This window comes from Thamnophis elegans, chromosome 11 (assembly GCF_009769535.1).
Source record: "Thamnophis elegans isolate rThaEle1 chromosome 11, rThaEle1.pri, whole genome shotgun sequence".
Classification (NCBI taxonomy): Eukaryota; Metazoa; Chordata; class Lepidosauria; order Squamata; family Colubridae; genus Thamnophis; species Thamnophis elegans.
Window position 1 is genome coordinate 19,706,660 of NC_045551.1, and position 14,938 is coordinate 19,721,597.

The following is a 14,938-nucleotide window of genomic DNA, read 5'->3' on the forward strand; positions in this document are numbered from 1 at the left end:
TAAAAATCTGGATCCTGAAAAAGTAGTACCAATGAAACTTCTTTGTCACATCACGTTGAAAGGTTTTGCTATTGTTTTACAGTTGTATCATCTATTTTTACAAGCCAAACATCTGAGATATTTAATGTTTTCAAATCACCTTTTTCTTCAACAACACATTGAATTTATTTCATTAAGGACAGCTGCACAAAATGAATATTAGGACTTTGCTGCACCTTAGATTCAGTCTGCAGAAAGTGCTTCAGAATACATAGAAAGTAGCACCTCTGCAATATCTTACAGTAACTTTATCTTTCAAACGCCCATTTGGCACTCCAAAACACCTTTCAGATACTGATACTGGAAGAAAACCCCATTCATAGAAAGAGGAAAAGAGCTGTCTAAGGTCACTTTAGATTCCATAGGTTTTGTATTCTATTTCTAGAAGATATGTAAATCTGAAAAAATGCTAGAGGGAAATTATTGATTGATTTGTGTAGAAGAACACGGAGTCTGATGATACCTTAAGCCGATCAAATTTATTATTGCATGAACTATTTTTAGTAGAAAGCTGTGATGGAGTAGAACATTATTTACAAATCTAATAAAGGTCTTTAAATTGCTACAAGAATCCTTATTCGTTCTACTGCAGAAGACTATATAAATTATATTGGGGTAATATAATTACATAATATTGTTAGGAACAAAAAGTTTGTCATCCTATGTGGTTTGTGAATATGTGTAATTAAATCATGTTTTTGTCTGAATTTTAGAAGGAATATCATGGGTGACCGGGAAAAGGCACTGCAAGTGATGCTCCAGGTCTTACAGACATGTGATCATCCAGCACCAGATATGTTTTGCCTATGTGGGAGAATTTATAAAGACATATTCCTTGATTCGGACTATAAAGACAATAGTAGTCGAGACAAAGCCATTGAATGGTAAGAAGCGTTGAATGGTTCAGTACCAGTATAAAAATAGAAAAGAAGAGTATTCTACTAGTGAATTCCATATTTTCCTGGGTGCTGCTCTGGAGAGTCCAAGTATGGTTAAATACAGCCAATCTGCCCAGGACTGAATTGAAATTTTAAGCCACGCCTCTGGTGCTGGCTATTCTTCAGATTTTTTCAATTCAGCTAAGCCCAGTGGACCTGCTTCCAGTTTCTCTTCATTCCTAATTGACTGCTTGGACTCTCTAATTGTCTATTTACTTCAAAAAGATTCTATTCTACTTCCTGATTATTGGAGCAGGCTTGGTGAGTCTCCCTTGAATTTAATTCCCTGGTTCTCACCAATTTAAGCCTCACCCATGTTCTGGGTTTGCTCGGGCGCCTTGAGGCTGCAGGCAGTTGTTGGGGAAGGTGCATGGGTCGGAGTGCCAATGCCAGCGCGATCGCAGTGATCCTGCTGCGATTATATCCCCACTGAGCCCTCCGTTGCTGCTGACCGTTCTTCTGAGTGAGCCAGATTCCGGTGGCCATTTTGAGAGGGTCACACATGGCAGTGGCCATTTTGAGAGCATTGCACATGGCGGTGGCTATTTTGAGAGGGTCACACATGGCGGCTGCCATTTTGAGAGTGTCAAACATGGCGGCAGACATTTTGAGAGGGTCGCACATGGCAGTGGCCATTTTGAGAGGGTAAAAGTTCCACCCACCATTTTGTTGACCTACTTTTGCTGCGAAAAGCAGCTACAGCAGCCTGATTGCCTGTCTCTTGCAGGTTGCCGCTAGAAGCCTTCCTGTCCGGACTTCCGGCAGGTTTGCCTACTCACAGCTCCTCCATCACACTGAGGGCGGCAGCGGAGGTTGGTGGCCCACGTGGTTACACCCCACATTAATTGACCTGCGTGAGTGCTGGGAGCTTGGAGCTCGCACCATTCTCCTTCAGAATCAAAGAACTGCTGAGCTTTGCTTGCCCTTGCCTTCAGTGCCTCTGCACCAGAGCGCTAAGGCTGTTTGTCTGAGGTGGTGAGTGGGGGAAAGTTTCCTTTCAGGCCTTACATCCCCACATTTAATCATGGCAGAAGGGGCCCCTGAGGAGCAGCAGGTTGGTCCTTCAACCAGCAGGGCCAGTACCAGACAGGCTGGCAAGGCAGCCAGGGAGGCCATCAGAGCAAGCAAGCCTTACTCTAGGCAGGGGACTAAGCAGAGTTTGGGTCTAGACAGAGATGTCATCAGACGCCAGAAGGCCTTAGAGAAGCAATTTTCTAGGGCTCAATTACAGGCCCAAACAGCCAGGCCTGCTTCCCCTGGGGATCACTTGCCTGGGTTTCAACCTGGTCAGGATCTTCCAATGTTAGGACGAAGGCCAGGAATTGGCAGGCTCCCCTGGGCCTTCTATGGCCGATCGAGCAGACCTATTTGCATGTCAGTCTGATCTGGAGGAGGAGCCGGTCACAGTGTGAACCCTTGCACCCTAACAACCGGTCTTTCAGCCCCCACTCGGAGCTTGCCCACTGGAAGATAGGGGACCCAATCTTTCTGTAGAAATGCAGGATGTCATTGCCATAGCCATTTCCCAAGGGATAGAGGCCGGCATGTTGCAACGGGCCAAGCGCCCGTGCAAACCACGCCAACTCCTGACACTGGGACCTTCAAAAGAAGTGACTCAGGCCCAGCCCCCTCGGTCATCACATTCTTCCTTGGCCAGTAAGGATTCTGACTGGGAGGAGGACCTTGGTCCGTGGGTAGAACCAGAATTCTCAGGGGATGAGGCTGCTGTTCCTGACAAGCTGGCCTTTTCTGGCTTGTTCAAGTATACTAATTTCAAAACTATTCTGAACAAGGCCAAAGCCTCGACCCGCTTGGGTACTAGCACCCAAGCTCCGACTCCTCCTGCTCCGGAGGACCTCAGCGAGGGACTCTTTGAGGAGCCAGAACTTATTCAGGAAATTGTGCCAGTTCCAAAGTTATTTCTTAAAGTGGTGCAAAAACAAAGGGCGCAGCCAGGCACCCTTGCCACCCCTAGTAGTAATGACAAGAAATTGTACACGGTTGACCCAAGTCTAGATGACTTACTGAAATTGCCTCCCATGGACGTGCCTGTGGTGGCGCGCACTTCCAACTCAGTGCTCCCCCCTGAACTATTGGAAGGGCTCAAGGCGGAGGACAAAAGGGCCGAGAACGCCTACCACAAGAGTCATCAGGCGGCAGCTTGGGCCATTAAAACTTGTGCTTCTGCATCCTTCCTGTCCAGGGTAGTGCTACTCTGGCTGAGACAGCTCCTAGCCAAGCTTCTGGCAGAGGATACCAAATTGAAACAGGATGTCAACAAAATTATCGCAGCAACAGAGTACACGGCTGACGCTACCCTGAACACTGCCAAATTTGATTCTAGATCCCTGGCTTCTAATGTCACCACCAGGCTCCTCTTATGGCTCAGATATTGTAACGCAGATATGCGATCCAAGGAAGATTGCCTCGGCTCCCTTTAAGGGCGGCAAGCTTTTTGGGGAGGCCCTAGATCCTTCCCTGGTTGAAAACAAGGACAAAAATAAGGTTATGCCTTCAGTCAACAAAAAATCTGATCATAAGGATTCACAGACCTATAGGAGGCAGCCCTTTTGGAACTCGGAGCAACCATCTACCTCCAGTTCCTTCCAACATCCATACTCTCAGGGCACAGATAGGTCTCAGGGCAGTCAGCCCTTTCATGACAGGAACCGTCAACGGTCCTTCTCCAAACGTCCCTATTGCAGAGGGTCCAATTCCAGACCCTTCAGACGCTATAAGTGACCACCATAGGAGGGTGTCTACAGCTGTTCCACACCCAATGGGAGCAGATCTCGTCGGACCAGTGGGTCCTTCAGACGATACGCATAGGTCTAACATTAAAATTAATTTCTCCACCTCCCCGACACTTCATTCAGTGTCCAACCCCCTCCTGTCCAGTCAAGAAGGCTCTCATGGAACAGGAGATCCTTCACCTCAGAGGCATAGATGCCATAGAACCGGTTCCACCAGGTCAGGAAGGGACAGGGTTTTATTCAATACTCTTCCTTGTCCCAAAGAACTCCGGGGGGTGGAGGGGGATTCTCGACCTAAAAAAGTTAAATCATCACATAGCATACCGGAGGTTCAAGATGCAGTCCCTTCAGTCAATTCTGGGTTGCATCAAGCTTAACATCCATAGATCTCAGGGAGGCCTACCGCCACATTCCCATTTGCAAAGCTCACTGCAGGTTCCTGAGATTCTTTTATGCAGGCTGCCACTACCAGTACAGGGCTCTGACATTCGGCCTGTCCTCGGCGCCTTGAACCTTTACCAAGATCCTCGCTGCGGTGGCAGCTTTTCTGAGATCTCGCCCAGTGCGCCTGCATTGCTACCTGGACGATGTCCTCATCCAATCATCGTCACGGCAACAAGCGGTACAAGACCTGCAGCACACTCTGCGAACCCTCCAACATCATAGGTTCTCCATCAACAGAGAAAAGAGTCACCTGCATCCAACCACCAGACTGCAGCACCTGAACACCTTCATTGACACCACCAGCTGCCAGGTCTCCCTATCTCCAGAGCGCTTGGCAAGTATCAGAAGCCAGGTGTTGCAGGTACTACACTCGTCACAGGCAACAGTGGTGCAGCTATCACAACTCCTCGGCAAGATGATTTCGTGCCTGTCAATAGTTCCTTGGGCGCGCCTTCATTTGCGACACCTACAATGGCTCCTCCTGCCCTACCAGAGGGCCAACATGAGCAACTCTCAACAGCTGATTCGAGTCTCTCCGAAGGTACGTCAGTTTCTCCAGTGGTGGTTGTCCCCCACGCTGGTGAAGGGCACCCTCTTCAAAGAGCCAGATCTTCTCACCATCACAACAGACGCCAGTCTATTTGGCTGGGGCACTCATCACCACAACCAGATTGCACAGGGCAGATGGTCACCACCTGAAGCGTCCCACAGCATCAACTGGTTAGAACTGAGAGCAGTGTGGCTCACACTTGTTCACTTTCAAGACCACATCAAGGGGCGTCACATGAGAATCCTAATGGAAAATGTGGCCACAAAGGCGCACATAAACCGCCAAGGGGCACCCATTCCAGGTCCCTGATGGCAGAATCAGAGCACCTGGGAAGATGGGCCAAAAAACACCTGTGCTCGATCCAAGTGGAGCACATCTCCAGGGTCCACAACATCCAGGCGGTCTGTCTGAGCAGGGCCACAGTCAATCACTCGAGTGGCGCCTGCACCCAGATCTGTTCCACCAGTTGTCTCAGAGGTTCAGCCGTCCTCTGGTCGAGCTGTTCGCCTCCCCAGAGAACACACGCCTCCCCAGGTTCTTCTCCAGGTTCCACGCCCTGCAAGCTCTCCACTCCGTGGCCACTGGGTCTGATGTACGCCTTCCCCCCATTGCCTCTTCTTCCCAGGGTGATTTGGAAAATTCTGTTAGAGGAAGTGGAAATTCTGCTCATGTCTCCCTACTGGCCCAGAAGGACCTGGTTCGCCGACCTGGTGAGTCTCTCCATCAACCCTCCTTGGCGGATTCCCCGGCATGAGGTTTCTCTCAGCCAGGGGGCGCTTCAACATCCAGAGCCCCAGTGCCTACAACTAGCCATCTGCACTTGAAAGGAATCTCCTAAGTAGGGGTAGCCTTTCCACCAAGGTCATTCAAACCATTCAGGTGTCCAGGCGGCCTTCTACAACCAGAATATATGACGTGACGTGGAAGGCCTTTGACAACTGGTGCAAAGAGCACGAGGCTGAGGCTACTACGGCTACGATTTCCCAGATCTTGGACTTCTTACCAGACGGACTTGACCAGGGCCTAGCCCCTAACACTCTTAGACGGCAGGTGGCGGCCTTGTCCACGATTTTGACGGTAGACGACCACTCTTCCCTTGGGCGTCATCCCATCATCTGCAGTTTCCTATGGGGCACAACCAACCCAAGGCCTCCAGTTGTTCACAGGTACCCCTCATGGGATCTCAATGTAGTGTTATGGACTCTCATTGCCCCGCCCTTTGAGCCCCTCCGTTCGGCCAGCCTCAAACATTTGACATTTAAGACAGCCTTTTTGATTGCCATCACGTCTGCACGGTGAATTTCCAAATTGGCAGCTCTGTCAATTTGCGAGGACTTGTGTTTGATTCAGCCTGACAGAGTGATCTTCCATTTGGACCCAGCATTTATACCCAAAATCAACTCTTGGTTTCACCGGGCCCAGGAGGTCGTACTTCCAGATTTTTGTCCACACCCCAGACATCCCAAGGAGAAAAAGTAGCATATGCTTGATGTTCGTAGAGTGATATGTAAGTACATCAAACACACGGCTGCCTTCCGTCGCTCTGAATTACTTTTTGTTGCATTTCAACCGGCCTCCGAGTGCCGCAAAGTTTCTTCTCAGACCATTGGTCACTGGCTATGGGCCTGCAGTCACATGATCAAAATTCAGACACTTGGCAACTGTCTCATATTTATGATGGATGCAATGTGCTGAGGTCATATGGTTACTAATTGTGATCTTCTGACAAGTAAAGTCAATGGGGAAGCCAGATTCACTTAATAACCCTGTTACTAACTTAAGAACGTCAGTGACTCACTTGCAAATTTGGCAAGAAAAGTCATATAATGGGGCAAAACTCGCTTAACAAATGTCTCTTAACAACATAAATTTTGGGCTCAATTATGGTCGTAAGTCAAGACTACCTGTAGTAGCCTATCTCATAAAAAATGAATAAATAATAAGAGAATATATGCAGATAAAATCAAAATGAAGGCCCTCTGAATTTAATGAAAGCACGTTTTCTTATTAGCAATGGCCAACCAGCTTCCAAGAACAAGGAAAGGCAACCTAGGATTGTTTGAGAAACTAAAATTTTGAGTCACTATTATCATATCTGACATATAGCTTTTGAAGTCATTTAAACTGATACACATCATCAGATCCTAAGCATAAAATTCTCCATTGTATGATGGAAAGACTTCTCATGAAGTCTAACGAAACTTTAATGATGTTGAAATACAATATTTTTTTCTCTTTATTCCTTCCGTTCAAAAACATCTGTTGATTCCCTTTCTGTTTAGCTGGCTTTTTGTTAACTACACAAATGTTTAATCTGCACTTCTAAAATAAATTCTTCACCTTTTCAGTGATCTTTATTTGCCTTTTTCTGCATTAGTTCTAACAAAGTGAAATCCATTTTAGCTGTGGTAGCAAATTCTCATACTTAATATTTTCTTAAAACAACACTACAAGCAGTATTGTTAGGTGCTTCTGAACTTGACAACCCAGTTAGCCCAGTTCTAATTTAGACCCACGTAAATAAAATTGAAAAGTCTGAAAAAAAATGAAACTGGAAGAAATTTGTTTCTTAGAACTTTAACTTTGGGGCTATCTTATGTTGCTTGTTGTCTATGACAGCATCTTCATATTTCAGTAAAATTGTTTATTTCATTAACTAAATACTGTATTTTTATATAATAATTTAAAATAATTATCTTTAAGGCAGAACTGTTTAAACAGTTTGATACAATTTAAAAATTATATAGTCTTTTCTTCTCTGTCTTATATTGGATGATTAAAGTCTGCATTCTTATCTTTCCAGGAAGTGAGGGAAGAGGGGACGAGATGAAATCAGTTCTGTAATATCTAACATGAGGTGTATTGAGAGTTGATAATTATTTTTCTTGTGTTACCCATTTGATTAAATTTTGTTCCTGCAGGTATCGTAAAGGGTTTGAGCTCCAGTCAACTCTATATTCTGGAATTAACCTTGCAGTCTTGCTGATTGTTTCAGGGCAGCAATTTGAAACTTCCATGGAACTGAGGAAAATAGGTAAATGAATAAATGAAAATATGTGTAGTGTAATGAGCTGGATCCACCTTTCCCTCCCTTCCCTTCACAGTTCCAGTCATATGAAGTTCTACTTATTTATCTAGTTGTATGAATGGCCATAAACATCCAATACTTCTCAGCTACTATTGTTAACAGCAATTGCAAGAATATTGTTGAATTTCTAGCTTTAAATTTTGTAGAGAAAAATACAAGTACAATTTCTCCTTCCAGTTAAATTTTAGATTATAACCCTTATAATTAGAAACACATCACACTCTTAGGTTTTGGAATAGGATTATTGTATTCATTTGCAATCTTTTTATATGTTTGTCAAGGAGTACGGTTAAATAGTTTATTGGGAAGAAAAGGGAATCTGGAAAAAATGAATAATTACTGGGATGTTGGACAGTTTTTCACCGTAAGCATGTTGGCCAGTGACATTGGTAAAGCTGTCCAAGCAGCAGAGAAACTTTTCAAATTGAAACCACCCATTTGGTATGTATCATCACATTTTTTTTTTGTAATTGTAGCTCACATTTACTAGATTTTGTTAAGTTTTCTCTTTACTGTAAGCCATGATGGTCAATCTGTCTGTGATGACTTGAATCCTTGCAGAAGTTTGTTTTTCCAAATTCCTGTATACACACTAACACTTTTGCTTTGTTTTGATATTTTGCTTGATGAGGAATTTTGAAAAACATAAAGAGTTTGCATAACTATTTATTATGATTTGATAGGTCCTACTAACAATATCAACTGGTTGTAGATTTAGTGAGTTTTCTCTCATGAACCAATAGAGCTATAATATTTTTTTGTTTTTGTTTTGCCAAAATATTCACATGATAATTTTGCTGCAAATTTTAAATAAAAAATCATTTGTGTTTTTAAAGCAGACTAACTAGGTAAGAATTAGAGTAATTCATTGGAAAGTATGTTTTATAAAAAATAGACTTTGGAAATTTGATTTTATTGTCCATCTATTTAAATACATGATTCCTATAAAAATATGTTTTTCAACATTGATTTAAAAGGACCTGTGGGCCACTTTGTTTATTAATTATATCTATGTGTGTTTCAGGTACTTAAAATCCTTGGTACAAAATCTGATATTAATTCAGCACTTCAAGAAAACGACCATAGAACATTCTTTGAGGCAAGAAAGACTGAACTTCTGGTTGGATATAATTTTTGAGGCAACCCAAGAAAAAACAAATGGATTAAGATTTCCAGTAAGACTCTACAGTGTATAATTTGTGTATAATATGTTGTGAATTATGTAACTATATTAATACTGAGTTGAAAATAACAAAAAATGATTGTCTATTGAACAAACTACAGAAAGTTCTCCTTAAGACTGTCACCACATTGGTTTTTCAAAAAGCCACCCTGGGAACAGATTGGTGGTAAGGAGATGTCAAGTCACATATAGGTGGCAAACTCAAGAATAGTTTATTCACATGGATTTCAAATGCTAGTCAAGGTAAAACATGTTGAAAAAGATTATAGTTCTCAAACAGACTTCTAGGAAGCCAGTTAATGTTATGTTTCTTTGAAATGTTTCCTTTCCATGTTTTCATGCTTTGTACCTTTAGGAAACGGTATCTCACTGAACTTCTCTTATTCTTGGTTTCCTCAATCTGTCAGAGAGATCTGTCATGAATTGAATATTGCAGCTTTAAGGAGTTACATTTTTTTTCATTAATTAAAGTGCTTTATATTAATGTTTTACTATTGGTTACCAGTTTAAGAATTTCTTGATTGAACTGTAATACATTCATATATACCTAATAAAATGCAGTTAGTACAAGAAATGATATGAACTAAAGCAAGTCTTTTCCACTGAAATAACAAAAAGTTGTCTTATTCAAATTTATTCAAAAGCCCCTAAATTCATTGTGCTTTTGGCCTGCAATAATTAGATTTAGGATTATAATGCAAGAATTCTGTTCCCCATTTTGAAATTGAATGATGGCTAGATATCTGTTTGAATACATGCTTCATATAACAAGTTTTCTCTTTTTAGGTATTAGTGATAGAGCCAACCAAGATATATCAACCTGCATATGTTTCAATAAATAATGAAGCTGATGAGAGGACAGTTTCTCTTTGGCATGTGTCCCCTGCAGAAATGGTAAGATTAGCTGGACATTTTCTTAATGCTTTAGACATAATTTATTTAAAAATATTATTGCTATTCTTTTAAGAGCTCCTAATGAGTGTTTCATAAAGATGTTTAAACAAGCATGTTTTATTCCTAATTCTTCAAAAGAAAAGTAAGGTTACAAACAGAAAGTGTCCAGTATTAATTGCTATTAAGTATTCCAGTTTATTTTATTTTAAGGCCCTTTAGTTACAGTTTTTAAGATTTAGAAGTACAAGATTTTAGTTTCGCAGAAGATTTATTACAGTGTTTTAACTTTCTAATTGCAGATTTCTGTAAAAGAATTTGAATTGATTTATAGAGTTTAAACAATTTTATACCTTATAAACTTTGTGGATACTTTTCAGTTTCTCAGCTTTAGGGAATTTTGATTTCCAATCCATTCATATCAAAACTTGGAAATGTTTATGGATGACCTTCACTGAGGAAATGATAGGAATGCAATGCATGTTGTATTTTGCATCTCTTGGTATTATTCAGTACGCTATGTTTCTGGATTGTCTGGCCTGGGTCCAAGAGCAACAAAGATGATTAGTGGACTGGAAACTAAAACATATATAGATGGTTGCTGGAATTGGGTATGTCTAGTTTAATGAAAAGAAGGACTAGGGGTGATATGATAGCAGTGTGCCAATATCTCAGGGGTTGCCACAAAGAAGAGGGAGTTAAGCTATTCTCCAAAGCACCTAAAGGCAGGACAAGAAGCAATGAATGGAAAGTAATCAAGGAAAGAAGCAACCTAAAACTAAGGACAGAACAATTAATCAGTGGAACAACTTGCCTCCAGAAATTGTGAATACTACAACACTGGAAGTTTTAAAGAAGAGATTAGACAACCATTTGTCTGAAATGTTAGGGTTTCCTGAGCAGTGGGACAGCAGGTTTCCTGAGTAGGAGGTTGGAGTAGAAGACCTCCAAGATACCTTCCAACTCTGTTGTTCTACTGTATTATTCTGTAGGACCCTGCTATAACATCACTCTGATCCCACAGGATGGGTACCTGTGAACTTGTGATAAGGCACAATGTGTGTATTACTCCACCTTGCTATCTTAAGCAACCTAAGGCAAAACTGCAAATACAGTACAGGCTGAGCCCATGCAATAAATTATTTACAGTGTTGCTTCAAAACTGTGGTGTTATTTCTTTGCAGAAACGAATTCATGAATGGAATTTTACAGCTTCTTCTATTAGAGGAATAAGGTGGGTGTGCTTTTAAACGGGTTCTCTTCTATTTGTTTACATTATAAACATAAAAGCCTGGAGCATCTAGTTTTAAATGAAATAAGATTGAGAAAGCATGCTTCAGATATAAACAATACAGTTTGAACAGTTAAAAATGGTATTTCATAACCTTTTCTGCTATCTTTAGCCATGTCACTTGATTTACTGACAGTTTGATAATACTTCTTTCTTAAAGTTATAGTCACACATACAGTAGAGAGAGAAAACTTTAATGAAGAATATAGTATAAATATTTTAAAAGAGGAATCCTTTTTTAAAAATAAGGTTTTTATTTTTTATTACAAATTTTAACATATTTATGAACAAAGTGTTGTCCGAGTTTTTTTCTTTTACATCCTCTCATGTACATAATCTATTTACATCATAAATCTGTTTCCAATTTCAGCCCTATTATTCTCTTTCCATATTTTCCATCATAAACTTATTTTCTTCTTAATACATAAACAATATCACTAATTGTCCCTTCAAAGTTAAACCAAATTATCATTTCATATTTCATGTTAGTCTATTTTACCCCAGTGAAATCATCTAGCTGTTTTATATTTTCAGTTCCTTTTTCTTCCATATTCTTGTTCTTCAATTATGCCCTCTTTTACCCTCTTTCGCCTATGTCTTGGTCTGAGTGCTCCATCTGAATTTCTGGCTTTTTCTTACCACTTACAATTTCACACACATTTTTTTAAATTAATGCTAGTTTAACTAATTTAACATTTTTTTTAAAAAAATGGGTTGTATCACATTTAATTAAAACTTAATTAAAGTTGCAGTCCTTGCTCCCCCCCTTTAGTTTCCAAATTCTAAAATCCAATTTTAGTATTAGTCCAGCCCAGTCCAAGTTGAGAATTTATTTTCTTCCACGGCCATAGACAGTCAAAACTAAATATTATTGCGAAAACAAGCACTCCTTAAAATTTCTCACCGTTCCAAAGTATCTTTTCCTGTAGCCAAGGTCAAATTTTCCAGCTGCACTTTCCCTTTCGTCTGTCGCTAAGTATTGTAGTATTCTCTTCTCTCTAGCAGATGGCCTCTCTCCGCAATACACTGACTTATTAATTGTCAACAACTGTTAAAAACCACTTTTAATCCACAAAAAAAGAAAAAAGGAAGTTTACCCCCAGGTTCTTTCTTTTTGTTATTTTTAGTGTTTTCAAATCCAAATATAAAAATACGAATCTTCTGAGGCTGTAGTCCTTTAGCCTCATTTTATCCTCCTTCCTCCATGAAATTTCCCAAATGCCAATTAGTCGCTAATTCAGCTCTGGGACCCTTTTAAAATCCAAATTCAAAGTTTCTTTTTACCGTTGAGTTAGTCAATCACTCACCCGGTTCCAACACTCCGCTCCTGCTCAAAAATCTTAGTCTGGTTGCCCCATCCCTTCAAGACCCCCCGACAGTGGTTTGTCTGGTTGGATTTTGTGGTGCTCATTGGAGCCCGCTATTTTGCAACTGGTCTGGCCGTGATGCTTCCAGTTTGTCCAAAAAGAAAAATCCTAAAAAACTTGCAAATAGTTAATCAAAACTCAAAAGTTATGACTGTGAATTAATGTTGTATTTCCAATTCTTTTACTTGACATTTTTAAATTTCAAAATCTCATCAGTATGCTAGGTGAAATAAGAATCATTATAAATCTAGCCAGGATAATAGAACTGGAAAAGTAGCATAGATTAGATTACTATAACATTCTTTGAATAGCTGTCTTTAAAGGCACTTTTGTTAGTATAGCATTGTAAGGACCTGCCCTTTAGTTGAGGCACAAATAGGGCAACTTGAAACATAGCTCTTGATGTCTTTTTTGAGAGCGGGTCTCTTGATTAAGTGCAGGGTTTTTACAAATCCAAAGTGCTCCTCCCTCTTTGAATCATGGGAAGTATGCATAATTAAGAGTCTCTGGCTGGCTGGCACATACGGTTCCCTCCCAACCAGGCCAATCCATCCTGGGTACAGCAAACATTGCTGTGTCCTCAAAACCATTCATTGTCAGCACCAGTGACATGCAGTCAGGGGAGGCAGGACCTCACCACTGTCATGAAAAGAAAAAAAAATTAAAAGAAAAAAGGCTGAGGTAGTTGCTGCCAGAGTCACAGTGGATGACTCTGCTTAGTGCTTAACTGTTTAAAAAAGCCTCTAAAAAGTGCCCTCCACAGGAAGAGGCGGGAGAACCATGTGGCTCATTTAGTCTATCTTTATGATCACTTGAGCAGAGTTAAGCAAGGGTTAAAAGGCGGAAAATTCCTTATGTAATGAGGCACGTGGTTCTCTCGCCTCGTCCTGTAGAGGGCACTTTTTAGAGGCTTTTTTAAACAGTTAAACAGAGTCATCCATTGGGGACTCTGGCAGCAGCTAATCCAGCCTGACCTCAGCAGCTCTTGCCTTTTTCCTTTTACATTTTTACATTTTCATCATGGCAGACAAGAGCAGAGTTGAAATCCTGTGTGAAACAGCTGGAAAAAGTATATGGGTCGGAGGGAGGGGGAGGAATTCAAAATTAATGTAATTTGTAAGTAATTGTATTATTGTAAGTAATTTATGTGTGTGTGTGTGTTTTACTCGCCTCTGCTGGCATACAGGCTGGCACTTTTTAGCGGCAGGGCTTTTGGACATAGCAGCAGGACTTTTGGACACAGCGGCAGGGCTTTTGGACGCCCTGGCACTGTGTCCACCATAGAGGTGGGATGCCTCTATGTCGGACATAGCGGCAGGGCGGCCCCCCGGCGCTAGAGGCAAAAGCTGCCCTGCCACTATGTCCGCCTCTATGGCGGACACAGCGCCAGGGCGTCCAAAAGCCCTGCCGCTATGTCCAAAAGCCTTGCCGCTAAAAAGTGCCACCCTGTATGCCAGCAGAGGCTTACCAAGGGGTCATTGTGGAGTCAGTATTAGTTAGCCCCTGATCGTTGTCCAGTGGGTTCCCACCTCCCTCTTGGGTAATGTGATGAATTCTATGACCTCCACTCCTTTTTTATTTTCAAAATGATTCTCTAATATAAAATCACATATGAGCTAGATCTTAAGTGTCTTTTCTTGTGTAAGATTTTTTTCCTTTCCTATGTATGGCATCATCTTGAAAGACTGCTTCTCTATTTTTTTCCCCAACTGTTAAGTGCTGTTAATTTATGTTTATCCTTTTAAGAGACTAAAAAGAATACAGATTGTATTCTGTTAGTGTAGATTGGTAGAACATAGATATTGATTGGTCTTTCTTTTTTTTGGAGAAGTTTTATTGTTTTGATTAAACAAAAACACAAAAAAGGGAACATCTTTCTTTACATCTTGTAGAAAGCATGTTGATTGGTTACAAATACATTTTGTGTGTTTCTTCCACAATCATTACATATACTTCATTCAAATTGAATTGTACATTTTAAAATTTATGTATTTTACTATCACTGTACCACAAATCTCATTTGGTTACAATTATTTAAACATGCTTTTATCTAATATTATTTGTATTTAAAGACACAACCACCTACTGGCATACATTCGCAATCTCAATAAACCTCCAATGACTTTACACCTTTATAACATATTCTAAAACAAAGTCAGTTAGTAAGATATCTAAGCATTCCCTCCCCCTTTCCCCCTCACAAATTAAAGCTTATGTCCAATTTGCTTTTACTGGTACAACACACACATATATAACATTAAACATTATCCATTAACATTTCCTTGTTATTATTATAGTTAACTAAAAATTATTTACTATTTATATCACCTCTCCTCTCATCAGGCCCAAAAGAGATTATACCTTTATAGCAAGCTCTAAACAAGAATTTATTAA

General features: G+C 40.8%; 1 protein-coding gene across 1 annotated transcript in view; it reads left to right on the forward strand.

Moving 5' to 3' along the window:
• MAP3K15 (mitogen-activated protein kinase kinase kinase 15) overlaps positions 1-14,938 on the forward strand; it is a 97,218-nt gene that overhangs the window by 39,705 nt on the left and 42,575 nt on the right. Inside the window, exons 7-12 of the mRNA XM_032226197.1 lie at positions 753-923; positions 7,646-7,758; positions 8,094-8,253; positions 8,837-8,987; positions 9,782-9,889; positions 11,071-11,120. Coding sequence (XP_032082088.1) covers positions 753-923; positions 7,646-7,758; positions 8,094-8,253; positions 8,837-8,987; positions 9,782-9,889; positions 11,071-11,120 — 753 coding nt within the window. The remainder of the gene's footprint in view (positions 1-752; positions 924-7,645; positions 7,759-8,093; positions 8,254-8,836; positions 8,988-9,781; positions 9,890-11,070; positions 11,121-14,938) is intronic.